A 23812-nucleotide genomic window follows, 5' to 3' on the forward strand; every position below is an offset into this window, starting at 1 on the left:
CTTTGTCACTGAGATTTTGTTCATACATGCCGCTTGCCCTCATTTTGCTGCACATATTTTGCATTTCTGTGCATAGTGACATTCTTGTCAACTGTACATATTATTCCAGAATAAAGGAAACCACAAAAAAGAAAAAAAGCGCCCAGAAACATGTGACAGCTAGGGCCACAAACTACAAATACAATGCGACAGTACATATGATTTACCACATACCCGAACAGCCAAACAGCCAAACAGCCCTGCCTGAAAAAACCTATCCAACCTTTGACGCCGCCCAAAACGTAACAGGATCGTAAAATACATCAATGCATGCCTTCTCCTGCCACCCCTAAATCCCCGACATTTCCACTTCGGCAGCCCGCGTCTCCCGTGCCAACTCGGCCACCAGAGTATTGTCGACCCCGTCGTCGTGGCCGTTCTCGCTTGCGCCATCCAGCAACGCGGCAGCGCCTTCGGCGTCCGCCAGGGCCCGCTCCAGCGCCTCCACCAGCTGGGCCGCCTCGGCCTGCTGCGCTGTCAGCCTGGCAAACCGCGCCGTGTTGGCCGCCTGCACGGCGGCCAGCCGCTCTTCCAGCAGCTTCCGCTGGGCCGTGCGCTGGGGTGTCAGGTGTGCCGCCAGCACCGTCTCGGCAGGCAAGGTGTGGGGCGGTGGGGGTGGGCTGCCTGTGCCTGTGCCTGTGCCTCTGTCTCCTGAGGCCGTGGCCGTGGCCGTGGCTGCCAACCGCCGCTTCTGGGCATCTACGGACAACGTCTCCAGCTCATTGAGCCGCCGCACAACGTCGCGGTTGCGCATGACGACGGCAAACTCGGCAGCACACAGCTCGCCGAGACGGTCGACCATGGCGCGGTGGACGGTGCGGAGGGCCTGTGGCGCCTTGGCGGCCGCGGTCGGGTAGCAGGCGGCGAAGTTGTCCCAGCTGATCTTGGCCAGCGTGTGGTCGAGACTGGACGCGAAGAGCGCCTGGAGACGGCTGGCGCGGGGGCCTGGAGGAGGTGGTGGTTGTGTTTGTGACTGTGCGTTTTGGCCCTGTGCGTCCGGTTGCGTTTGAGAGGCTATTCCGTCGCCAGGGCCTTGCTCGTCCGCGTCTGCATCGGGAAGGACCTCGTCGCCGTCGCCTACTGGCCGTTGCTGGTCGGACGAGAGTGTGTTTGTCGCTGTCGTTGCCGATATTGCCGATGTCGTCGTTTTGTCGTTTTTTGGCGCGCCGCTCGACGCGGTCGCTGCCGCCTCGTTCGCCGCCATTTCTGCTCCCCAGTCCTTGTTCTGAAATTCACTGTATGACGCGCGCGACAGATGGGGGGTGTCAATTCGACAAGAGGGACGGTCGTGCCTTGAGGTTGTGCTGTGCGTCGACCGCTAAAGTTGCAGGTCGCGACAAGAAGGCGAGGAGGGGTCCACTCACTGTTTAATGCGCTGGGGACCGAGACGCGTTTCTGGCCAGGCTTATCGATAACACGCTACCTGCTGGGGCGCTTCTCAGTTAGTGGCCTCAGAGCCCCCTGGGCCCCCTTATTAAACTACACAAAGTCACAGGCTTATATAAAATCGTCGTCAGGTTCTTCACTAGACAAATAAATTTAGATCAAAAGAACTGTCAATAATTGGGCAAAATGATACTGATTCAGCGTAAAGGGTACGACTTGGTAGTGTTTCAAAAACAATCCATTAACCAAAAAGAACCGAGATGCAAACGAAAACCAATTAATAATTCAAAATTGGAGAAGAAATGGCAGAATACATAATAGTGCTTGTAAAAACAACACAACGCTGAGATATAAACATGTAAACAAGGTGAGTCCGAGTTCCGGTGAAACAAAAGCCGTAAAATAAACCAAAATTTTCAAGATCCACAAAATCCAAAAACAAACAAAGCGACCAGTATCAGAAATCCAAAAAAAACCAAAAAACCAGCCATCGCAAAGTCAACTACTGGTAATCAACCTTGGCTTGCGGCCGGCCATCATTTCTCTCTAACCGCCGCCTCCGTCGCCGCTCAGCCGCTGCTGATGACGCCACGTCCGGCGGTTGTGAACCGCCGCCGCCAGCGCCCGGTGAGGGGCTCATGGCGCTCCACGTGCCGTGGCTGCCGCGACTTTCGATGCTCGTCATCGTGTGCCCGGCGGCCGGATTGCTGCCCGACGGACCAGCAGCTGTCCCTGGTGGGCCCTGCGCGCCCGAAAAGTACGCCGAGTCCTTGGGTCGCCGGCCACCGGCAAACGGCGGGTTGGGCGGGTTCAATACGCCACTGCTGGAGTGAGGCGGCCCTTGGTAGGGGGGCGCTGCCGGAGGCGGTATGGAGCCCTCCGTCCTCTGCTCGGCCGACAGCTCTGCCGGGCGCACGCTCGACTCTCGCCGGTACCGCCGGTTGCTGGGCGAATCGGTCCCAGACAGGCTGCTGGCATCGTCGCTGGGATGGGGCCGCCGCTGTTGGCTGCTTCCGCGTTCGGCTGCTGCCTCCGCCTCGGTCAACCGCCGGAGGGTAATGTTGCCCGCCCGGTCGTGTGGCACCTTAACCTTAACACTGACGGGGGGCTGGTTCGCTGGTGGCGGATACGCGGCATATCGGCTGTCTTCGTCTCTCCGCCGGCTGTTGGTCCGGCCCATTGCTCCTGCGGCCGTACCTGCCACGGCTCCTGCTGCCAGTGCCTCGGCTTCTCGGCGCCGGCGCGACGATGACCGCTGTACACGACCCTGAGGAAGAATAGAGTCGCTGTCCGACTCAGGCGGCATCGCCGGCATGGTGACCGGCTCGACGTCTGGGCGAGGTCGCGACATTGAATGAGAACGGCGGGGGTTGGCAACGGGTGTGACCGGGGGGTAAGCAGCCCCTCCCGCGGCTCCCGCGGCACCCGCGGCGGCTGCTCCAGCCACGGGAGCATACGGCCGCGAGCCGCCCTGCTCGATGATCGATTCGGAAACTTCAGAGTAGCTTTGCGCATGGGACGGTGGCGGGCGGCGGCCGTAGCGGTCACGGCGGACAGGCGAGCCGTAGCCGTCGCCGGTGTAGCGCTGCTGCCCGTGGGTTCCCGCTCGGCGGTCCTCTTCTTCGCGGCGCATGCGTTCGTTCTCCTGTGCGGCAGTGTCGTTGCGGCGCCCAAATCTGCTCGCAATCCAGCCGAGTCCCATACCGCCTAGGAGGCCCTTGCCGGCCGAGGCCATGCGACCGCTGGCTGGCGGTGTGCGTCTTGACGGGCTTTGGTACGATGAATAGTCGGAGCCGTCGACGGGGTCGTGCATCGAGTGCGTACGCTGGTGCGAAGGCCGAGGCGTGACGGGACGGTTGTTGTTGTTGTAGTTGCCGCTGCTGCTGTGGCGGTACGCGTTGCCCACAGACGCGGCAGCAGCGCCAGCAGCAGCGCCAGCAGCGGCAGCACCCATGCTTCCGTGGTGATGGTGGTGCCTCACTGGGGAGCCGGTTCGGTTGGTGCGGCTGTCTTCGGTAAAGTCGCTGGCGTTACTGATGGGTACGGTGTTGCGTCGAGGCGGTGGGCGAGAGAGGCGGCCCGTGCGGCCTGGATGGCTGGGGGTGTCTGTGGCGACGGCCGAGTACTCTTCGTCCCGGTTCTTCTTCCTACGGTTCGAGATGAAGTTTGTCAGCAAGGCACCGGCACCGGCGGCAGCACCGGCTGCGAGAAGCTTGTTCATGAAGCCGCCGTTGCTGTCCTTGCGCCGGTTTGCATTGAACTTCTCGTCTTCGACAAAGCTGTCGGACCCTCTGCGGGACGAAAGCACCTCGTGACGGCCGTAGCTGCGGCTGCGGCTGCGGCTGCCGACACGGGACCGGCTCTGGCGCCGGCTGCGATCTGGCGACTGGTCTCGCTTGTGGCGACGCCAAAGTGCCCACGCGCCGGCACCGGCCGCCAGAGGACCCAGCCAGCGCAGCGCTCCGCCGCCTGACTTGGCGGGAGTATTGGGGCGGCCACCATCAAAGTAGCCATCGCGGCGCAGACGACCCTCGTGGCGGTGGTTGAGGATAAAGTAGACAAACAGCAAAAACGTCATCCATAGCGTGTACAGGACGAACAGGGCCTTGGGCGAGCCGTACAGTGTCAGGCCCAGAGGTACCTGGACAATGCCAAGGATGGCAATCGCGGTGCCGGACCAGCGGTGGATGGACAGACGGAGCGAATGGCGACCAGCAAGGTGACGCACGAGGCGGCCGCCGATGATCTGCAGCAGGACGAGCGTGTAAATGGCGACGCCGATGCCGTGGTGCGGGTTCGTCAAGCTGCGATGCGGGCCGACGGCAAACCAGCCGGTGACCAACACGACGGTCGCGAGCAGGACGGCAATGACGTTGAGATAGGCGTGATAGCGCACGGCAGCACCGGTTCGATTGCTGTGGAAGCGGACGATCATGACGCTGATGGGAATGATGAACAGAAACGTAATGATGCCAATGGCGGCGTGGCCTTTGATGAGCGTGTGGTATTGCGCGACGGTGGAGAAGCGATTGCCCATTCCTGAGAGCTGTTAGTGTGCTGTGTATCTGTGTATCTGTGCGCTTGTGTGTGGTTCAGGCGTCCCTTTTCGGACGGCAGTACATACCATTGTAGCGCATGGTGTCAAAGTTGAGGCCCACAAGATTGGGCAGCAGAAAGTCGTTCTTGGTGAAATCCCAGGTCCCGTCGCCGACGTTGAGTGTGTCGGACGTATAAGAGCTGGAGCCCGCCGGGGCGAGCTGGTCGGCCGGCGCCATGTCGGCGGCGGCGGAGAGGGGGTAGCGGGAGACTGCCGGTGTCGCGGACGGTGGGCGCTACTGAGCTAACGACGGGAGATGGCCAGGCTTGAATCGACTCCAGAAGCCCCAAGAAGGGCAAAGTTGAAAACGGGATCCGACTTGCAGATTTGGAATGCGGGTTGATGCGCTGGCGTCGGACGACCGAAAGGGAGGTGCGGAGGCTCTGGAATGCAGACAAACAATCGAGCCAGCGGGAGACGACGGCGGCGTGTTGCGTGACGGCCAATAGTCGATGGAATTGAAAGTACTCGTCGTCTTTGTTCTAGTTTGTTTTCGTCGAAGATCTCGTTCTGGGGGCCTCGAGGTATGCGTGGAATGGCGGGGTATGGGGCGTCAACAGAGGCATTTGCAAGCAATGTGCAGGTACTTGGCAGGCGGAGCGGACGGCGCGGCGTGTCGTGCGGTGTGGAATGGCAGTGTGACGGGCTGCGTTCAAGTGTGTGAATGATGTGACTGTTGTGAAGTTGTAAAGTTGTGAAGTTGTGGTGAGGGTCTGAGACAGGCTAAAAGTTGGAAAGTGCCTGGATTAGGATGGAGCCAGAATGTAAATAAAGAAGGAAAGAGCCATCGGGCAGCTTCGTCCACAGCAAAACATCCAAAAACGACCCTTGTTCTTTCTTCGGGGTACCAAGCAAGCCGCAAGACAGCGCAGAAATGCAACAAAACAGCAGAGTAAGCTCATTGCCCTCATGCGCAATTGATTGGCCTGCCATCGGGGTCCTTCCAGCCAGTTCCGTCGGGACCCCAACGCATCATGCAGCCAAAGGTTTTGGTGGGCAGCTTGTGTACACAGCTGTGGAGTGTCCCGTTGGTGGGGTGACGAGGAAGGTGCGCCCCACTGCGGCCATGGGCAACGCGGCTCGCGATAAGAGATAAGAACACAGACGTTTGTCATGTGACTTTTATAAGAAGGTAACGTGACAGTTCATGTGACATGATTTGACCCCGGACTCCTCTTCTCCGCAACACTCGTTTTGGCTTGTGATTCTGCATCTAATTTCTCCATCGCCAGTTCTGCCCACCACGATCGTGTCGATCCCCCATGAAACACCCAGCAACTGGGGCAGACATGTGTATTTAATAAAGACCAGTTCATGCGTTCGACGTCTTCACAGCCAACAACGCCGTCCTGCGGCCACGCGACCGGCGGGACTCACTGCCAGACCTGGCCCTTTTTCCGACCCAATTCGCTAGCCGCAGATAGTTTGATGAGGTTCTCTGTCGTCTCCTGGACACGATGGCACTCCACACGGAGTGCGATCCAAATAGACTGGGGTCCAGCGCTGTCAGCTGCTCAAGAGATTGACGAAATAATCGACGTAGGCGTGGAGTTGCGAGAGGAGAAGAACTGAAGAACGCGCTAGAGCTTCTGTTTGCATGCCCCGGACGGGGTTGTGTTGTAGCGCGTTTCGCCTGTAGGCACGGGGCCCGTCCAGCGCCCACAGCGCGGAAACGCCGCACCTGAACGCCCCCAGAGCTTCTTTTCCCGCTAACGCGGGCCTGTGACCAAAACCGGGGTACTTGGCCCGCCACCGTAATCGCTGCAAACAGCAAGTACTACGCGGTGTCTGCAGGGAATAGCGACCCCACAGCGCCCCCAATTAGATCAGCTGAAAGCCGAGGCAAGAGCGACTGGCTCAACTTGTTGCTGCCGAGAATGCCAACCTTTTTCTGGGGCCTAGCAAGCACCTGAGGTCAGCCACGCTATTATTCCGCTGGCGAAAAGTGCAAGACACGCCTATCGACGCACCACGACAAAGCAAAAGCATGCCGTCTATCACCGCCACGCATCGCGTTCCCATGGCTTCTCTCGTTGAACGCGGCCGATTTCATTGAACCAGCGAGCGAACAGGGCACACAGGGGCGGAAAGGACGAAAGGACAAACCAGACAAAACAGACACGCTCCGCTGTCTCCACTGCCTCCGCTTCTTTCTTCTCTCCCTTGCTCTCTCTTCCTCGAACCCTTCATTGAGACGACGGGATATCGCCAGCCTCCTTCTCCTTTCCCTTCTTTTCTTTCCACAGCTGAACACTAGCACGGCGTGCCTGTCTCGATGGCGTTCCGCACCACCTACTCGGCCGGCTTCAACCCGGCCTTTGGCGGCCATGGCCATGGCAACGGCAACGGCAACGGCAACGGCCACTCGCTCTCCTCGTCCATGGCCTCCCTCTCGGCGTCGATGCATGCCCGCAGCGGCTACGCAAGCCGTGGCAGCCTGGCCAGCAGCAACATCTCCAAGACATACCGCCAGGCGTCGACGCTCTTCTTGACGCGTCGGCTGCCCGAGGCACTGACGACGCTCCTCCCCTTGATCACGCCGCCTCACTCGGACGATGACGACGCCCACAGCACGAACGGCAACAGCAAGATGAACGGAACCAACGGCACAAACGGCACAAACGGCGCCAATGGCACGCCAGCGGCCGTGGTCGAACCGGCACCAGTGGCCTCGGCGTCGCGGACCACTCGGGTCAAGGTGTGGAGCCTGTATCTGACGATTCTCAACGCCATTGTCGAGCTCGAGGCCGACGAGGGCAAGGACGCCTTTGGCACACAGGACTGGCGCGCGCTCTGCACCAAGGTGCGCGACGGCGACGTCTGGGAAGAAGTTGTCCGCAACGGCTACCACGGCGCCGAAGGCGATGTCGACGCCGATGTTGTCATTAACCTGTATGTTCCTTTGCTTTTGCTTTTGCTCTTTATCATTGCTCGATACGCACGCACACACACACACGAGAGAAACGCCAACTAACTACCCAGGGCCACCCTCCTTCTCGCACACGCCAAGACACAGGTGCTCAACCAGAAGCGGCTCGAGAGCTACCTGTCCTTCTCCCAGTCACAAGTCTCCCCCAACCTCGACCTGTCCGGCCGCTTTGAGACGTCTCTGCAGTGCCGCTCGCTGTCGCGGCACCGCTCGCCCGCACGGCGCACACCCGGCACCGACACGCCGCGCGATCTCAACTCGCGCGTCAAGATTCTGGAGCTGTACACGCTGCACGTGCTGCGGCGCAACGGCGAGTGGGACTATGCGCGCGAGTTCATCACGGCCAGCCCCATCCTCGACGAGGAGCGCCGCGAGGCCTTCTTGCAGGCCCTGCAGAGCCTGCAGGACGAAGAGCACGAGGCCGAGCAGCGCGAGGCCGAGGAGACGCGGCGGCAGGAAGAGCAGGTCCAGCAGGAGCTCGACGAGGCACGCCGCACCCGGGCCGCGAACGAAGAGCGCGAGCGCAGGCGAATAGAAGAGGAGCGCGCACGACGCATGAGTGGCAGCAGCGCCTACGGGGGTGGATTCGAGGGCATCGGAGGGAGCGAAGTGGAGTACTCGGGCGACGGCATGAGCTCGGCGAGCCAGCCGCGGCGGCACAAGGCACCCTCCAGCACAGCCGGCAGCACCTCGACACGGGGCGGCGGGCGGACGCGGTCGTCCAAATCGGCCAAGTCCACAGCACCTACTTCGTCGGCCCCTGCGCCTGCGCCTGTGCCTGCGCCCTCAGGACCCTCAGGATCGGCCAAGCCGGTCCGGGCGCCGTCGGCACCCAAGCCCAAGCCAAAGTCGGCCAAGGGCAAGAACCGTGCCGTGGCTGCACCGCCGACCCTGGGATCCCGGACGGCGATGCTCTTTGCCAACCTGCAGGGCTTCATTGAGCAGCTGAGCCGCGTGTTCCAGACCACACCCTTGGTCCTGCTGCGGACGCTGTTCTTCGTCGTGGCCCTGCTGGTTATTCTGGGCCGGCAGGGCAACCGGGAGCGCATCGCGCGTATCCTCGGCAGCGTGTGGAACAAGGTCAAGGCCACGGCCGGCATGGGCGTCAAGGTTAGTTACATCTGAGACCAAACCAACTGTTTTTGGGAGTTTTGTTCTAGGGAGTCATTCGTTTTTACGTATCCAGCTTTCACTTTGTCTTTTTTTACATTTTTCTTTTTTAATGTGTATTTATGTCATGCCGATGAGGGGCGCTTTGTATTATATATAGCCTTTTAGCATAACGGAACAGGGCATCAAGAGAACGAGAGCATCATACACAAATCAGAAACAGGCACAACAGGAGCATAGGAGAACAATTTATATCTATAAATCAAAACACCGTATGGTTGAAAGATGCGATTTCACCGTGACAACCGTATGATATATGAGGCAGATGAAACCAAGCCGCCCTTGGACAGGCCCCTCTTCTCTTCGTTTATTTTCTCCTTTCCTTCTCCATTCTGTCGTCTCCCATGTGGGTATCAAAACAACCATATGCCGCCGGCTTTCGAATCCTATACCGTCCAACGCAACAAGACACCGGATGGACGATGGATTGTATAACAATGACAAACGAAAGAACCGGACAAAATCCAACACAATCTCACACAACATATACATAGCCCCGGCAGCCTCTTGTGCCCAAACCCGGGCCGCGCCGGGACTAGTATTGTGATCGATTTGTTTTCTTTTGGTAGAAGAGCTGTGTGTGTGTTAGCAGAGCACATAAACCGGGAAAGCACGAGGTCCAAGATGACCATAAAAGGGTTGGGAGCACATACATCTGTCCTGGAACTACCGAGGTTGATGATCTTCGGGCAGCCGTCGCGGTCCTTTTCGAGGCGCGTGCACTCAAAGCAGTAAAAGGCATCCGAGATGCCCTCGCCGCTGCACACCACGCACTTGTTCATGTAGTTGCCAAAGCTGCACTCGTCGCAGATGCGCACAAGCGTCGTCGGCCGCACGTACGAGTCGCACACGGGGCATTTGCCGTCGCACTTGTCGCAGACACGGCCGACGGCGATGCCCGGCTGCTTGCGGCACATGACGAGATCGGGGTGATGGCGCGACATTGCGGAGAGAGGTGTGGCCTTGGGGCAGGTAAGGAGCGGCCACTGGATATCGTCGAGGCCGCTGAGGTTGTTGTCTACCGTCAGACGTCAAAGTGTCGATGTGAAGTCAAGGTTGAGGTTTGAGGTCGGACGAACCAAATCTGGCCGGCGCGGCAAAATCATGCTGCTGATCTGCCCCGGCCTTAGTGGATTTCTCATCTTTTGCCACTGCACCTTCCAGCCACTTCTGTGGCGGCTGCCGCTGAGCTGGTTCGCCTTTTAGCGCATTTCCAGCGCATTCCAACCCGACCAGGCCAGGCCAGGCCAGGCACTGGCTGTCAGTGGCGCCTGCTGTATCGCAATTGGCCCACGCCCTACGCCATGCCGTAGTGGGGCAGGAGCTACCCATTCTGTCGGCAGCCTTGCATGCAAATGCGCCGAGCTCCAACAGCTGCCTTTCTTTCATCTGACCGAAAACTGATCTTCATGACGACGCAATCATGAATACGACATCTACGACCTCGGGCGCCATGGCTTGAGCTATCCATATGCATAGTACATCGATACACATGATTTCTTACTGGAAAACGTCTCCCGTCGCAAACAAGACGTCCTAAGCAGTAGCTCCGTCAACGACCATCCAAACGACAAAGTGCGACAAAGGTGACGATGTCGAGTGACACCGCCATGGCTGCTGCTCATGGCGCAGAGGCCGAGCCAGCTGCTCCTGATGCATCCGACATTGCGCCAGCCCATGCACCGTTTCAACTAGGCGATGAGGAGATGCACATCTCGCCGCATCCACCCAAGAGACCGCGAGACGATGCACGGTCGCCAAGCATGAGTCTAGACCACGACGAGCCAACGCCGAAGCGATCACGGCTGGACAACGCACGTGGTGACCGGCGGTCCAGGTCGCCACTGCCGGCAAGTCCTGTGGGGGGCAAACTACATCGCGAGCGCAGCCGCAGCCGCAGCCGCAGCCGCAGCCGCAGTTGCAATCAGAGAAACGCGCGGATCCCGGAGACGCGGCGCTCACGACGAGACTCGACGCCTCCTTTCAAGCGCCGGCGCTCGTCTGGCGCCAGCAGCGGTCCAATCCCTGAACCCGAGCCCCGTGATGTGCGCCGCAAGGCCGAAATATCACAAGAGGAGCGGAAGCGTGGCCAGAGGCTGTTTGGCGGCCTCTTCAGTGGACTTGGCCAGCCGGCAGCTGCAAGAGCACGGCCGAGGCCGTCGTCTTTGCCGGACCGTGGGCAGCTAGAGAACACGACCGGCCGACGGCAGGCCCGCCCAGAGCCGACTGACGAGGACCGCAAACGACAAGCTGAGCGTCTGGCGAAGCTCGAGCGCATTCGAAAGATTGAGCAGGTCAAGTTTGACGAGAAAAAGGTGAGCAGGCGGTCCGTCCGTTTGGCAGGCGCAGCGGACGGGCGCAGAATGCTAACAACGACAGATGCATACGGTGCATGCCAACGAGCTATTGATGGCACGGAGCTTGCGCACGAAGTCCCAGCCGCCATTGGTACGTGGCTTTCTGTAACGAACTGTCCAACGGACGACATGCTCGTCACAGTAGTAGTATCACCCAGCTGACCGCATAGTACTACCGCCCCTGGAAGCTCACGCAAAAGCAGGAGGAGACGATCGAGTCTCAAGTGCGCGCTACAAAGAGCCGCATTGCCCAGCAAAAGAAAGATTTTCAAAAGGAGAAGCAGCGTCGGCTGGCTGATTTGGGCGTGCGGTACACCCCGAAAGACGGCCCTGATGAGGCGGCCAGGTCTCATGCGCCTGAACCAAACTTGGCTCAATCGGAAGACCCTGCACAAGAAGGCATCGACATGCCGCCTGCGCAACACCAAGAGTCGCAGCAAGATCCGGATGCCATGGTTGATGAGCCAGTTCGAAGCACAGACGCTGAGCCACAAGCACCCGTCGTTCCATCCGGAGAGATTTATGCTGGCCACGATCTGCGCGATGATAAAGACAAGGGCATTATGGTGGAGCACGATGAAGACACGGTGATTTACTAGCCGTCAAGTCCGCCGCACGGCTGTAAGGGGGCATACTTTGGTCTGTGGACGATATGGAACGGTGCTGAGGGTAATGGAAAGGGACGTCGAACGCTTGGGGACACGAGATACGGGTCGACTTGTGTACATGAACACCTGTCAGTCAACGTTGAGTACGTTGAGCGTTGACACATCCTCGTGCACTGGACATTGCAGACGAATCTCGAGGCTGCCATAGATATGTCACGAGCATTTCTTGTGTCTTTCTTTCTTTTTTTATTCCTATCCTTTCTTTTCCGCAAGTGCAAAATTATGACTTTATGACCAGAAAATTACATTAATGCACACCTTTGGGTGTCTTTCCACATTGATGCATCGTGCTTCCGCCGGTTTCCGGTTATACGCAACGCTGGTTACAGTCCCTTTGATGCTGTTTATAGGGGCGGCCTGCTCCGGCCGACTAGTGCGCTTTGACGTGGGGTACAAATTCCAGGGATCAACGAGGCTGCCGATTGCAACTAACAGCCCTAAAGTATGACATTACTTACAGTGTATTCAGCTGGAAAGGCACGAGTGCAGGAACCCCATAGTGCATCTCATTTGTGGGCAGGTGCCAATTGCAAGCCGCGCCTGTCATGCGCTCTTTCTGTTTTGGTCTTTTGTCTCCTGTCTCGCTAATAGTTTCGCCACTGCCTTGTCTTTTGATAGGTCTGAGACCTGCGCCGCCCGTGCCTTCCTTCGCAGATCGACTGAGTGGGGGATATCCGCCCGGCCAGGGTACAATAGAAGGCGCCAGCCAGTAGCCAACCAGCACCTTCCGTTCCTGGCCCGCCAGCCTGATCCCACGCTTTATCAAGCCGCACTCTCGTCTGGTCATACCTTTCGACCACACAACGCAAAACCACATCACGACGACACAACACAAACGGCGGTGCTGTCCGGCCACCTCATCTCCTCAAACGCGCTCATTCCGAGTCTGCCGCTCCGACCTAACTGACTCTTCGCGTGCGTCCTTGATTCCTCCAGCAGCGCCCTGCCCTTACAGGGAGGGCCTGGCTGCTGCTGAGGTCCTTGCTGATTGACGTTATCGTCGACGGTCTCCTCGCCACGTATCAAAACCTGCCACCCTACACATCACATACAGGGCATGCCGCGTGTCTCGATCATGGACAAGATCCGCCAAATGTTCGGTGGCAAGAAGGACGCCGGCAACGGACCCGACTACGAGCCCGTCAGCGATGAGCGGATGCCGCTGGCCCTCGAAGACGACCGGCACAGCGGCTACGCCTCGTCGCTGATGGAGGGCGAACTCGAGGACGACGGCGGCGGTGCGGCGCCCTTTTCGTGGGTGGAGTACAGCATCTTTGTGCTCATTGGCGTCGCCATGCTCTGGGCCTGGAACATGTTCATGGCCGCTGCGCCGTACTTCCAGATGCGCTTCGCTGCCGATCCGGCCATCCGCGACATGTTCCAGTCCACCATCATCTCGGTGTCGACCTGCGCCAACTTGGCCGCCATGCTCGTTCTGACCAACATCCAGTACTCGGCCTCCTACCCCTTCCGCATCAACACGGCCCTGGTCATGAACGTGGTCGTCTTTGGCCTGTTGACGGCATCCACCTCCGTCTTCCTGCACGTGGCCACCGGCGTGTATTTGCTGTTCCTGGTCGTCATGGTCGCCGGCTCTGCCTGGGCCTGCGGCCTGATTCAGAACGGCGCCTTTGCGTTCGCCGCCTCGTTTGGCCGGCCCGAGTACACCCAGGCCATCATGGCCGGCCAGGGCGTTGCTGGTGTGCTGCCGCCGCTGGCGCAGATGGTGACGGTGCTTGTGTTCCCGCCGCCACTGCCGCCGCCGCCGCCGGGCACGGCAGCCGTTCATCTGCGGTCCGCCGAGGCCGAAGCGGGCACGTCGGCCTTCTACTACTTTTTGACGGCCGTCGTCATCTCCGTCATTGCCCTCGTGGCCTTCCAGCCACTGGCACGGCGCCATGACCGCATCGTCGAGACCCGCATGGCCCAGGCCCTGTCTGAGAGCATGGCGTCCATCGAGGATGCCGAGCGTGCCGCACGCAAGGTCGTCGGCCTCAAGACGCTCTTTTTCAAGATGCATTGGGTGGCCCTGTCCGTCTTCATCTGCTTTGTCATCACCATGTTCTTCCCCGTCTTCACGCCCAAGGTCCTGTCCGTGCGGACCGTACTCGGCGATCCGGCGACTGGTGGCGGCGCCGCCGCCGCCGTGCCGGCCATCCTGCGGCCGCCAGCGTTCATCCCGCTCGCCTTTTTCTTCTGGAACCTGGGCGACCTGCTGGGCCGCATCACCACCATGCTGCCTGTGCCCGAGGTGCTGCAGCGCCGCCCCGTGCTGCTGTTCGCCTTTGGCCTCGCGCGTCTCGTGTTCTTGCCGCTGTACTTTCTGTGCAATCTGGGCGGCCGCGGCGCGGTGGTGAACAGCGACCTGTTCTACTTGCTGCTCGTGCAGCTTCCCTTTGGTCTCAGCAGCGGCTGGCTGAGCTCGACGGCCATGATGACCGCGGGCGACTGGGTCGAGGACGGCGAGCGCGAGGCGGCGGGCGGATTTATGGGCCTCTGCCTTGTTGCCGGCCTGACCGTTGGCAGTTTCCTGAGCTTTACCGTGGCGAGCATATAAAGGAATGCTGATTCATTTATTCGCTTCGACAATGTATCTTGTTGCATATTTGATAGAGTCGTTGCACATAATGCATGGTCTGCCTATCTTATTTGTATATTGCATACGTTTATTTGGCTTATGTCTGTTTAGCGTTGTTACTTATGGTATTTTGGGTTTTTTTCTGTTAGTACAGTGTCTCGTTACCGTATTGCTTCATTGGCTTGCTTCCGTAAATGTACCATGATACCACGGTAGCACAACTGGCGCCTACTATGTCACTAGTTCTCATTTTTGGATATTCTCGAAATATCTGTCATATAGTGTTCGAACTTGACGTTGGCTAAATTATCAAACCTCTCATGACACATTCCTCATTGTACATTCATTCAGGCAGGAGGATGGCAGCATTGTAAACATTACTACAACGGAGAGTTACATCTGCGTGGTAGAATTACACGAATTATACGATTAATGATGAGAACAAATCAGTTCACACCAGGTGAACGATAAAATGCCCCATATGTTGGTCGCAATGCCCCTCCGTAGCCGGGAATCAATCCTTGCCCCATGCCAACCCGAACAAAAGCATAGCCAGTTCTATGACCCAAAATTTGCCCGCTGCGGCCGGTGTTCCCCAATAACCAGTGCAAGATATGACAGTAGGAAAGTCCCACCCGGAGACATATTATGATACACAATGTGACAAGCAACGAGAGACAGAGAAAGAAAATGAAAAGAAAATGAAAGAGACATAAGAAAAGCTAATGAGACATGCTAGGAAAAATGTTAAAATCGTTCATGGTACAGACAGGCAAGGAAAATAAGAGAAAAAGAAAAAGACACAATCTACCCAACTGCCCAAGTGCTAATCGCGCTGGCGCTCGAGCCAGCAGCGTGTCTGCTGACGCGGCTCTTCGGTGCCGAGGTAGAAGCCGCCCGCCAGCAGGGCGCGCTCCTGAGCCTGCCACCGGGCCAGCTTGAGGCGGCCGTCTTTGCGGTCGAGGTCGCCGAGCTTGGCCGAGACCGAAACAGGCGCAGCAGAGAAAGAGGCATCGCCGGTCAGGCCCGTCGTGACCCGCAAAAAGCACGTACAGTCACGCAGCGTCATGGCTGTCTGCAGGCGGTCGAGAGCGTCGCCAGTCTCCAAACCCACAGCTATGGCCCCGTGCGGGTCGTACTCGGCTTGGATGGCGGCTATGCGGCGAAACAGGTCGGTCGTGCGCAGCCACTGAATGATAGCAGGCCGAGCCTTGAGCAGGGCCACAGGCGGCGTGGCGGCATTGAACGGCGTCGCAAACGGCGACGAGGGCGGAAAAGACACGGCCGAGCCGAAGTGCTTGCAGACATAGTCCCATAGCGCAGCCTCGAGCTCGGCTTCCTCTTGCGGCGTGGTCGGCGGGTCGGCGACCAAGACCATGGGACACGGCTTGATTTTGTGCGCCTTGTCGACTTTGGCGGTCCGGCCAGCGTGCCCATTCGTTGCTCCTTTGGTTGCTCCGTTTGCCGTCGTCACCTTCCCCGGCAACCGCGGCGACGCAGCCGCCGATGCGGCAGAGAGCGCGCACGTACGGCATCGGCGCGCCCCCGCCGGGGCGCTGGGCGATTGGACCAACCACTTGGGCTTGCATTGGATGGTTGTGGTGGTCGAGGCGGAGGAGGAAGCGCGTTTGCACGCTGACGTCATGTCTTCGACGAGCAGGGCCACGTCAACATTGGGGGCCACGCCTGTGCCTACCCAGTCTGGGCGACGACGGTGGCTGCGGTCCAGGTCCTGCAGCAAGCCATCGAGGACGGCGTGCACGCCGGTCGAAACGATGCCCTGAACAAGATGTTGGCCAACCAGCCACTCGGCACCGAGCAGAGGGCGCAAGACAGAAGAATAGTAGACGTGGTGCTCGAGGCATGTGGTGGGGCTGACGCCCGGGCCAGCCTTGGGAATGCGGAGGAGGTGCGTCGACAGGGGCCCTGCATATGCCGCCTTGGGGTTGGCATCCTTTACCGGTTTGACAGCCTTGACAGCCTGCGTATCTCGCACATCCGCTGCATCCTGTGCATCTGGTGTGCAGTCGCTGGCATCATCGACGTCATTGGCTGGGACAACGCAAAACACGGCATTGGCCGATCCCTCGCCGACAAAAGCGCACGTCACGGCGGACGGTATGCGGGTGATCATCGGTGGGGTTGGCAGCTGGTGCAGCGGAGCCTGTGTCCGCGATTGCGTGTGCGATATTGGCGGCAGCGATGCGACGTCAGCTGCGGCCGAGGCGGAGGAAGCATAGTAGCGGCCATTGAGAGTGTCGTCGGCTGCCGCGTCCGCTTCGGCGGCCATAGGAGGGGGGAGGAGGGGAGGCAGAGAGAAGACTGTGGGGTGGCGAAAGGGAAGACGAGATGCCGAGCATACGATGGAGAGAGACGGCGAAGTAAGGGGGTGAGAAAAAAGGACGGGGAGAGGAAAGAAAATAACGAGAAAACGAGGGAAAAGAGAAAAGAGAAAGATTGCAAACAAACGAAGACAAGGCTGCCAAGGAACAAGCTAATGAGTGTGGCGAGGAGGGGAATGTAAGGATGACGAACAAGCAAGAAAGAAGCTAACAGAGATGTGCGACGATAGCCGCCCTTTAAAGAGGAGATCGCCAGGGTTTGGATCTGGAGAGAACAAGAGAAATTGAGGCTTTGAATTTCGAAAAGGGGGCAAAGAGAAACTCTTATTATTCTGCACACGTTGCTCACAGGCAGGCACGAGTTGGCAGCGAGGTCGGCAGTAGAGGCAGGCGCAATCGTGAGCCATCGAGGACAGGGAAGGCGCGGACGAGGCGACGACAATTCGGGCCCAGTACGGAGTACTTCGTACGTGAGAGCTTGTCGCGGCTAGCGCAATAAAGCGAGCAAACGAGAAAGAGGTGAACGACATGAATAGAGGCGGTTTCCGTTTTGGGAAGTACCACGTTGAGACACACAAAACCATTTGGCCCGACTATTGGCCGGTTATGTCCCGACGCCTGTTTCGTTTGCTCTCTTATGCCCATTTTCGGGACGAATGTCTCGTACTTTTGTCCCGATGTCTTCGATTCGGGCCTCTTGGACGACTTTGGCGATTCTGGCGACACAGTGGTCCGTTGACGACTGCAGCCTGGCAAGGCAGTCCGAGAGACTAGGGCGGTGTGCCTTCCTTACAATATCATCTCTCATCTCTCACACCTTGCGCCTTCCTGTATATGATAGTGTGTTTAAAGTTTTTTTTTTTTTTTTTTTTTTTTTTTTTTTTTTTTTTTTTTTTTTTTTTTGGTTATACGGGTGGCCAAAAGGGGCAAAGCGAGGAAGGAGGCAGGCGGAGGCAGGCAGGGCGAAGGAAGAGGCGGGATACGATAATGGAATGAGGAAAGAGCGACGGGTAGGTGCGTCATACGCGCCGAAGGCGCAACCGAGCAGTGGTCGGGCGGAATGGGCAAGAAAGACGCAGTACAGGAGACATTATGCAGACGCGAGAGTTACTATGATAGAAGGAAAGAGAGACCCAACGGCGACCCAACTTCAACCCACGGCGTACCGCCGATTAATCTGGCCGCAGGTGCAAAAGGGAAAGCAGGTGCAATACAAGCTGCATGACAATAATTATACGCGCGGAAAGAGCAACAGACAGAGGGGTATAGGAGGTTAGGAGGAAGGAACAAAGAGAACAGAAAACGAAGCAGAGGAAAGAACGACGACGCCAGAACGAGGACATCAAGCGAGGCAGCTTCCGGTGCCTGAATGCAGCTTGACAGATGTGGCATCGCCACCTGATAAATATAGCGACGGCGTCTCCAGGACAGGAGGGTGCCTCGGTGCGTCTGTCCACACACGGCTGCAGGCCAGGCCCAGCTCGCCATGCAGGGCCATCTCGTCATCGCACAGCCTGCCCACCCTGCCGTCTTTGTCCGCTGGCTTCCTACTCGCTGCAGCCTCGGCAACACCTGCAGGTCCTGGAGACAATATGCACGATCCAGGCTGGCGAATCGCGGGAGAGCAAGAGAGCAGCCTCCAGGCAGCCTGACCTGTGTGCACGAGTGCGATGGCAGGCGACCGTGCATCCGTGGGTGGCATCACAGGACAAGTCTCTGGCTCAAACTGTGGCTTGCCGCTGGTCGTTGTGTGTGCCGCTTTGTTGGTGTTACGTCGTTTGGCCGTTTCCTTTTCTCGTCTGATCTCTTCTCCCCCTCTCGTTTTATTGTTTGCTTTGTTCACTCGCTGCTACCTGTCTTCTCATCCCGCTTGCCTCGCTGCAGCCGGTCCGGTCCGCGGAGAGACGCTGCTGCATAGCAGATGCGCCCTCTTCCGTTAATGAATGATTGACCGTGCACCCGGTCTCGTCCCTTTTTGCTGTATTTTTTCTGTCGAATTCCATTATCGCCTCGTTGTTTTGTCTCTCCCGGCGCTTCGCCTGCAGAGTCAGCGACGGTGCATGTTTACTGTTCCTTCTACGTGCCCCCTCTATCGATACTCCTCTGCCCGTCCAGCCTGCATGTTATGTTCCTTGTCTGTTCCTTTTCTGTTCCTTGTCCCTTGTCCCTCGTCTTCCTATTTCGGCCTCGGCCTGCAGCCAACATTCGGTTATGTGTTCTTTCCAGTCGCCAGTCTCCAGTCCCCAGTCGTCCGCCTCTGCTGCCCCGCAGACCCGCAGCCCGAAAAGGCGGTGTCTGTCTCGTCGTCCGCGTCTCGCCCTACGTCCAACCCTGACGCCGTCACCGCCTATTTCTCCCTGCATACGCTCCGGCCTCGACTTCGTCTCGCCCTTGTTTGCATGTATCCACTTTCACAGCATTACTTCTTCCCTTGTCCTTCAATTTGTCCTTCCTCCTCGTTGATTGCTTGATTCTTGTGTCCTTTGTTCAAGATCAGCTGATGCTGTCACGGGTCTTATCGCAAGGCACAATATAGGCACACCACACCCTTCAAGAACACGAAAACAGCATCATCTGCCTGTTGCGAGATTGTGACCGTCACCGCCACGCCTGGCCTGATCGTCTGGTTCTTAACCAGTCCCCTCCGTGAACCCCTCAGTGAAGCAAAAGGTCTCTCGAGAGCCTTTGGGCGTAACTTTGGGGCACTGTTGTGTCTTAGCTCTCTTTTTCCAGAATGTGCAAGCTTGGCCAGTATTAACAGGCCATTGCCAACCCTGTTCACCAGATACGCCCGTATTTCGACATGAGGTTTGTCTTTTGTTAGCTCACCACACAACCCCCAAGCCTTGTGTCTCTCACTTGACCTCTACGCTGTCACGTTGGTCGCCGTATCTTTGTCGTCTTCAGCTTTTGCTCCTGTCCTCGCTTCTGGCGCCTCTGGGTTTCTCTCCGCTTCCATCTTCTGCATGCACCCTGCGGCGCGGACGTCCAGTCGCCCCACTGCGGCGCACTTGGTGTTGGCTACGGTATCCCCTGATGCGTTGTCTGCTTGGCTGTTCCTTTTCTGTTGTTATGTTGCTTTTGCAGAGACCCATCGTTTTCATGCATGCGCTTGTTGTCTGTAGGCCATCTGTATGTCGTACGTCCAATTAGCTTGTTAACTCTGGCTGGGCCTGTCCCGTAACGAAACGGCCTTGGTTCCCTTGGGTCCGTCCGTGCCTTGGCCGAGGTGACGATCAATATCAAGGCATCCAGGCATGAGAGAAATTCGAGGCGGTGAGAGGTCACGTGCCGGCCAACGTCAGGCTCGTTTTACAGTACAAAAGGCGCTGTGGGCGGCGATGTGGAGGGCGGGGAAGGCGTGGGATTTTTCGGGACGGTCGCTATTTGGGTGGCGGACAGCGACAACTTTAGGTGAGCAAATCACTCAAAACCAGCAGGAAGAAAACAAGGTGAAAATTTTTAGGGGCATCTGCCCGCCAGGAAACCACAAAAAAACAAGAGACCACCTAAAAGACGCGTCGTCATTGGGCAAGCCAAAGCTCCATCCTTGTCTTGCCCACTTCAGAGCTTTTCGTTCTTGCCATTTTGGGCCGCCCAGTTTGCCTGCATTACCCGTCAACGCCCGCCAATTCGCTCACGCCATCGTCGCTCTTTCCTCGTCGTGCGCTGTGGACGTCCTTGCCTTTACGGCTCTCTTTAACATCTTTTCTTCTGCTCTTTCCGCATCTCCGGCACTCCGCCTCCATCTTTTGTGCTCCACCACCCAAACTCGTTTTGCAGACCGCTTTGGCGGAGTGGCTCACTGATAGACAGACCCTTGCTCTGTTCCTCTTTTGCTCCCCTTGCTGTTTTTTTCTAATGCCGGGGTTGCTCTTGCCTGTCTAGCCTGTTGCTTTCTGGGCTTTCCTGTTTCCGTTCGATTTTTCGGTCTCGCTCGGTCTCTCCTTCCCTTCTGATTTCTCGCAACCTGCACTTGCACAGTCGCACTTTCCTCTCCTCACAAGCTTGTCGTGTTTCTCGTGATACCTTCCACTCGTTCTGTCTTGTCTTCTTTCTGCAACTCCTTTCTCACACTCCTCCAATTCGCCATCTCCGAGCAAACACGATTTCGGGGCCAGCTTCAACGCTGTTTTCCACCACAACGTCTCCCCACCGCTTCAACACCTCCGTCGCCTGATAGCACCCCACCGACACCCTCTTCTTGTCCTCGTGCCCGACGGCTTCGCAGCGTCATCTGCGCCCACCTCGACTGACTCGACAACTCGACAACTCGACGACAATAGTGACATCTTTGCCAGCGACGAACGTCGGTGATCTCGACGACAGCAACGTCAACGACAATACCAGCGTCGACCTTACGTGCCCTTTTCCCGCATCTCCACCGCCCACGTCCCACGATGAGAGTGACGGTGACCTCACTTGACAACTAGAGACAAGGGACAACTCACGAGCTTCCGTGGAGAGGACGAGACGTGTCTCTGGCGACTCTTGACCCGTCGCCATGGCGTTCAACTTCAACTGGTCGCCCCTCGCGGCCGACGCCAGCTTCTACCAGCGCGCCCGCGAGATGCTGACGACGGCGCTCAACAAGTCGCCCAAGCCGCCGATTATCGTCGACGACATTATTGTCACCGAGTTCAACCTGGGCTCCGTCCCGCCAGATCTGGAAATCCTCGAGATTGGCGATATTGCCGCCGACCGCTTCCGGGGCATCTTCAAGATGTGCTACGCGGGCGACGCTTTCTTGACCCTCAAAACACGCGTCCAGGTGAGTTGCACTGCGGTTTCTTGGTCCTTTGTCTCGTCTTGTCCTTGCTTCCTCTTGTCACTTCCACCTTCCCCTGCCTCGTGTTCGCTGTTGGTTGCAGTTTGGAAGTGGGCCCTCACGGCGGGGACGATCACTGCTACGTGATGAGGTCCGTTTCCTTGTCCTCTTTTTCGTTCACAATGGCTGCATGCACACGCCTTTGCCGGCAACGACCTGGCTGGTGGCCGTTGTGCTTGACTAACAGGACATTGCATGCTGCGTGGTCACGATCTCGGGGCATGTTTACAGCTGCATTCGCGTGACTTTTGCGTTTCCTTGTTTCAATTTGCCTTGTTTCCATTTTGCCGCTTCCTACATTCCAGAAGCTCCATGCTCTCCAGCTGTGCCTCCAGGATACCCGGGACTTGTTTGTTGTCGCATGAACCTCGCAATTTGCAAGGCGACAGGGATTCGCGCTACAAAATGAAAAAGAGAAGAGCAGGGACAAACGGGAAGCGAGAAACGAGAAACGAGAACCCGAATGTTTTGGCGTCACCGACCACTTTGTTTTCTTATCTGGCTCCTTTTATTGCTCATTTGCTTTTTCCTCATTTCCCCTTCGCGCGTCTTTTTCCACCGTTTTTTTTTTGTCAATTTCTCACACCGTCTTTACGCCGACCGGTGAATTTGCGTCATCACCTCTGCCGCCCTATAGCAGCAGGTTGCTAATACAGACTTCAATTCTGATAGGCCAATCCACTCAACACCTACCTCTCCTCGAAACCGTCCTTCACATCACCAGATCCCCTCGCCGCCGCGTCCGGCCTCACCATCCCACTCCAAATCACCCTGTCCGAAATCAAACTCTCCGCTTTTATTATTGTTGTTTTCTCTAAGCAAAAGGGTCTCACATTGGTCTTCCGCAATGACCCCCTTGAGTCTCTCAAGGTCTCTTCGACCTTCGACTCCATCCAGTTCGTTAGGGACTACCTGCAACGGACAATCGAGGGCAAGCTGCGGGACCTGATGATGGACGAGCTTCCCGCCATCATCCACCGCCTATCGCTGCAGCTCTGGTCCCCCGACCAGGTACCAAAGGACGAAGATGCCACTGCCAATGCCGAGGACGACGATGGCGAGATGCGCGTGAACCCCCTGGCCGATGCACCCTCAGATGCCGTCGACATCAACGGCAACCTCGTCGACGCTGGCGAGATCCCGTCCCTCTCCACCACTGGCAGCCCCGAGTCTCAGTCCCTGTTCTCCCAGAAGAACTTGCTACGCCTCGCCGCCCTCACCGACTCACACCGCACGTTGTCCTTGTTCACGCCGGGCATTCGGGAAGTCGTCTTCCGCGCATGGGCTGGCCCCTCGGACCGCCAAGACACGCCCACCGGCGGCAACAACAGCCCACCCTTTGCCACACCGTCACTGTCGCGCGGCAACTCGTTCACTGCAGCTGCCACGAACACGACTGCATCGACAACCACGTATACCTTCTCCGATACCGGTAGCCAGGTCCACGGCCACCTGCCATCACGGCCATCGATGGTCAACCTTAGCTCTGCAACAACCGGCCTTTCTCTCGGCTCCAACAGCCAGAGGCATCCCAAGTCGTACGGCAACGGACGCCGAAAGAAGACGCGCGTCGTGAACCTGCGCAAGAGCAGCAGCGGCAGCAGCACCAAGGATATCATTGCAGGCAGCGCACCTGTCAGTGAAGCCGGTGACACGGCATCGGATAGCGTGTCTGTCCAGGGCCCGCTGTCGGAGCCGATTATGCCTACTTCCATCCCTGAAGAAGACGAGGCCCAGGACATGCTCCAGACGCCGCCACGACCTCTCTCACCGCAAGAGCCACTGAGCAACATCGGCGCAGCACTTGCCGCTGCCAGTATTGCCCCTGGAGTCCACTTCCAAGAGAACACAGAGAAGAATGCAGCCGAGAGCGCACTCCCGGCGTCTCGGCCGCAGCAGAAGCGCCGGGAAGTAAACCGCGCCGGTGTTCCTACCACACCGATTGGGGGCATTTTTGAGCCGAGAACAGCCGGACCCTTCTCTCCGTCCAAAGAATCCGCACCTGCAGTCTCCTCGCCCTTGGCAGGGACTCCTATGACACCGCCATCCGCGGCTTTTCAGGACTCGTCGCCAGTCATGGAAAAGGACTGGATCATGAAGATGGCAAGCGAAATCGCTCGCCGCGTGTACGACGAGAACCGAAAAAACCCTGCCTTCTGGGACGACCGGGACGACGCCCCTCCACCAGCATATGAGGCCACGAGATAATTTTCATTTTTGTTTTAATTTTGACACTGCACCCGTGGGCCTCCGTTTTCCCACTCTTCATCCTTCTTCTGCATATATTTCCCTCATTCACCTCATTTTCTCTTTCCAGCCTTTCGTTCCGCTTCTCATTGCCCATTTTTCTTTGTTTACAAAATCTTTTAGTGACACGAAAAGTACAGCCTTTTTATGGCTTAGGATGACGATCATGAT

At 57.8% G+C, this 23812-nt stretch overlaps 8 protein-coding genes across 8 annotated transcripts; 4 read left to right on the forward strand and 4 right to left on the reverse strand.

Moving 5' to 3' along the window:
• Window positions 1-328: 328 nt before the first annotated feature.
• On the reverse strand, window positions 329-1243 carry SPBR_07663 (mind kinetochore complex component; the record flags this gene model as incomplete). Its single annotated transcript, XM_040765917.1, has 1 exon — window positions 329-1243. One exon carries the CDS (start codon window positions 1241-1243, stop codon window positions 329-331), a length of 915 nt encoding a protein of 304 aa, XP_040616151.1.
• Window positions 1244-1927: 684 nt separating this feature from the next.
• On the reverse strand, window positions 1928-4700 carry SPBR_06591 (uncharacterized protein; the record flags this gene model as incomplete). Its single annotated transcript, XM_040764847.1, has 2 exons — window positions 1928-4464; window positions 4550-4700. The coding sequence occupies 2 exons, from the start codon at window positions 4698-4700 to the stop codon at window positions 1928-1930; spliced, it is 2688 nt and encodes an 895-aa protein (XP_040616152.1).
• Window positions 4701-6797: 2097 nt separating this feature from the next.
• On the forward strand, window positions 6798-8576 carry SPBR_06988 (peroxin 26; the record flags this gene model as incomplete). Its single annotated transcript, XM_040765243.1, has 2 exons — window positions 6798-7414; window positions 7505-8576. 2 exons carry the CDS (start codon window positions 6798-6800, stop codon window positions 8574-8576), a joined length of 1689 nt encoding a protein of 562 aa, XP_040616153.1.
• A 580-nt stretch (window positions 8577-9156) lies between these two features.
• On the reverse strand, window positions 9157-9953 carry SPBR_07764 (uncharacterized protein; the record flags this gene model as incomplete). Its single annotated transcript, XM_040766018.1, has 3 exons — window positions 9157-9195; window positions 9275-9639; window positions 9701-9953. The coding sequence occupies 3 exons, from the start codon at window positions 9951-9953 to the stop codon at window positions 9157-9159; spliced, it is 657 nt and encodes a 218-aa protein (XP_040616154.1).
• A 278-nt stretch (window positions 9954-10231) lies between these two features.
• SPBR_07299 (uncharacterized protein) lies at window positions 10232-11577 on the forward strand (the record flags this gene model as incomplete). Its single annotated transcript, XM_040765553.1, has 3 exons — window positions 10232-10936; window positions 11001-11069; window positions 11149-11577. 3 exons carry the CDS (start codon window positions 10232-10234, stop codon window positions 11575-11577), a joined length of 1203 nt encoding a protein of 400 aa, XP_040616155.1.
• A 1126-nt stretch (window positions 11578-12703) lies between these two features.
• SPBR_07175 (solute carrier family 29 (equilibrative nucleoside transporter), member 1/2/3) lies at window positions 12704-14203 on the forward strand (the record flags this gene model as incomplete). Its single annotated transcript, XM_040765429.1, has 1 exon — window positions 12704-14203. The coding sequence occupies one exon, from the start codon at window positions 12704-12706 to the stop codon at window positions 14201-14203; it is 1500 nt and encodes a 499-aa protein (XP_040616156.1).
• An 847-nt stretch (window positions 14204-15050) lies between these two features.
• SPBR_07199 (uncharacterized protein) lies at window positions 15051-16514 on the reverse strand (the record flags this gene model as incomplete). The annotated part of the gene is made up of 1 exon (XM_040765453.1): window positions 15051-16514. One exon carries the CDS (start codon window positions 16512-16514, stop codon window positions 15051-15053), a length of 1464 nt encoding a protein of 487 aa, XP_040616157.1.
• Window positions 16515-21070: 4556 nt separating this feature from the next.
• On the forward strand, window positions 21071-23602 carry SPBR_06649 (distribution and morphology protein 34; the record flags this gene model as incomplete). Its single annotated transcript, XM_040764905.1, has 2 exons — window positions 21071-21337; window positions 22067-23602. 2 exons carry the CDS (start codon window positions 21071-21073, stop codon window positions 23600-23602), a joined length of 1803 nt encoding a protein of 600 aa, XP_040616158.1.
• Window positions 23603-23812: the final 210 nt, after the last annotated feature.

The sequence above is a fragment of the Sporothrix brasiliensis genome (assembly GCF_000820605.1).
Source record: "Sporothrix brasiliensis 5110 chromosome Unknown Cont20, whole genome shotgun sequence".
Taxonomy (NCBI): Eukaryota; Fungi; Ascomycota; class Sordariomycetes; order Ophiostomatales; family Ophiostomataceae; genus Sporothrix; species Sporothrix brasiliensis.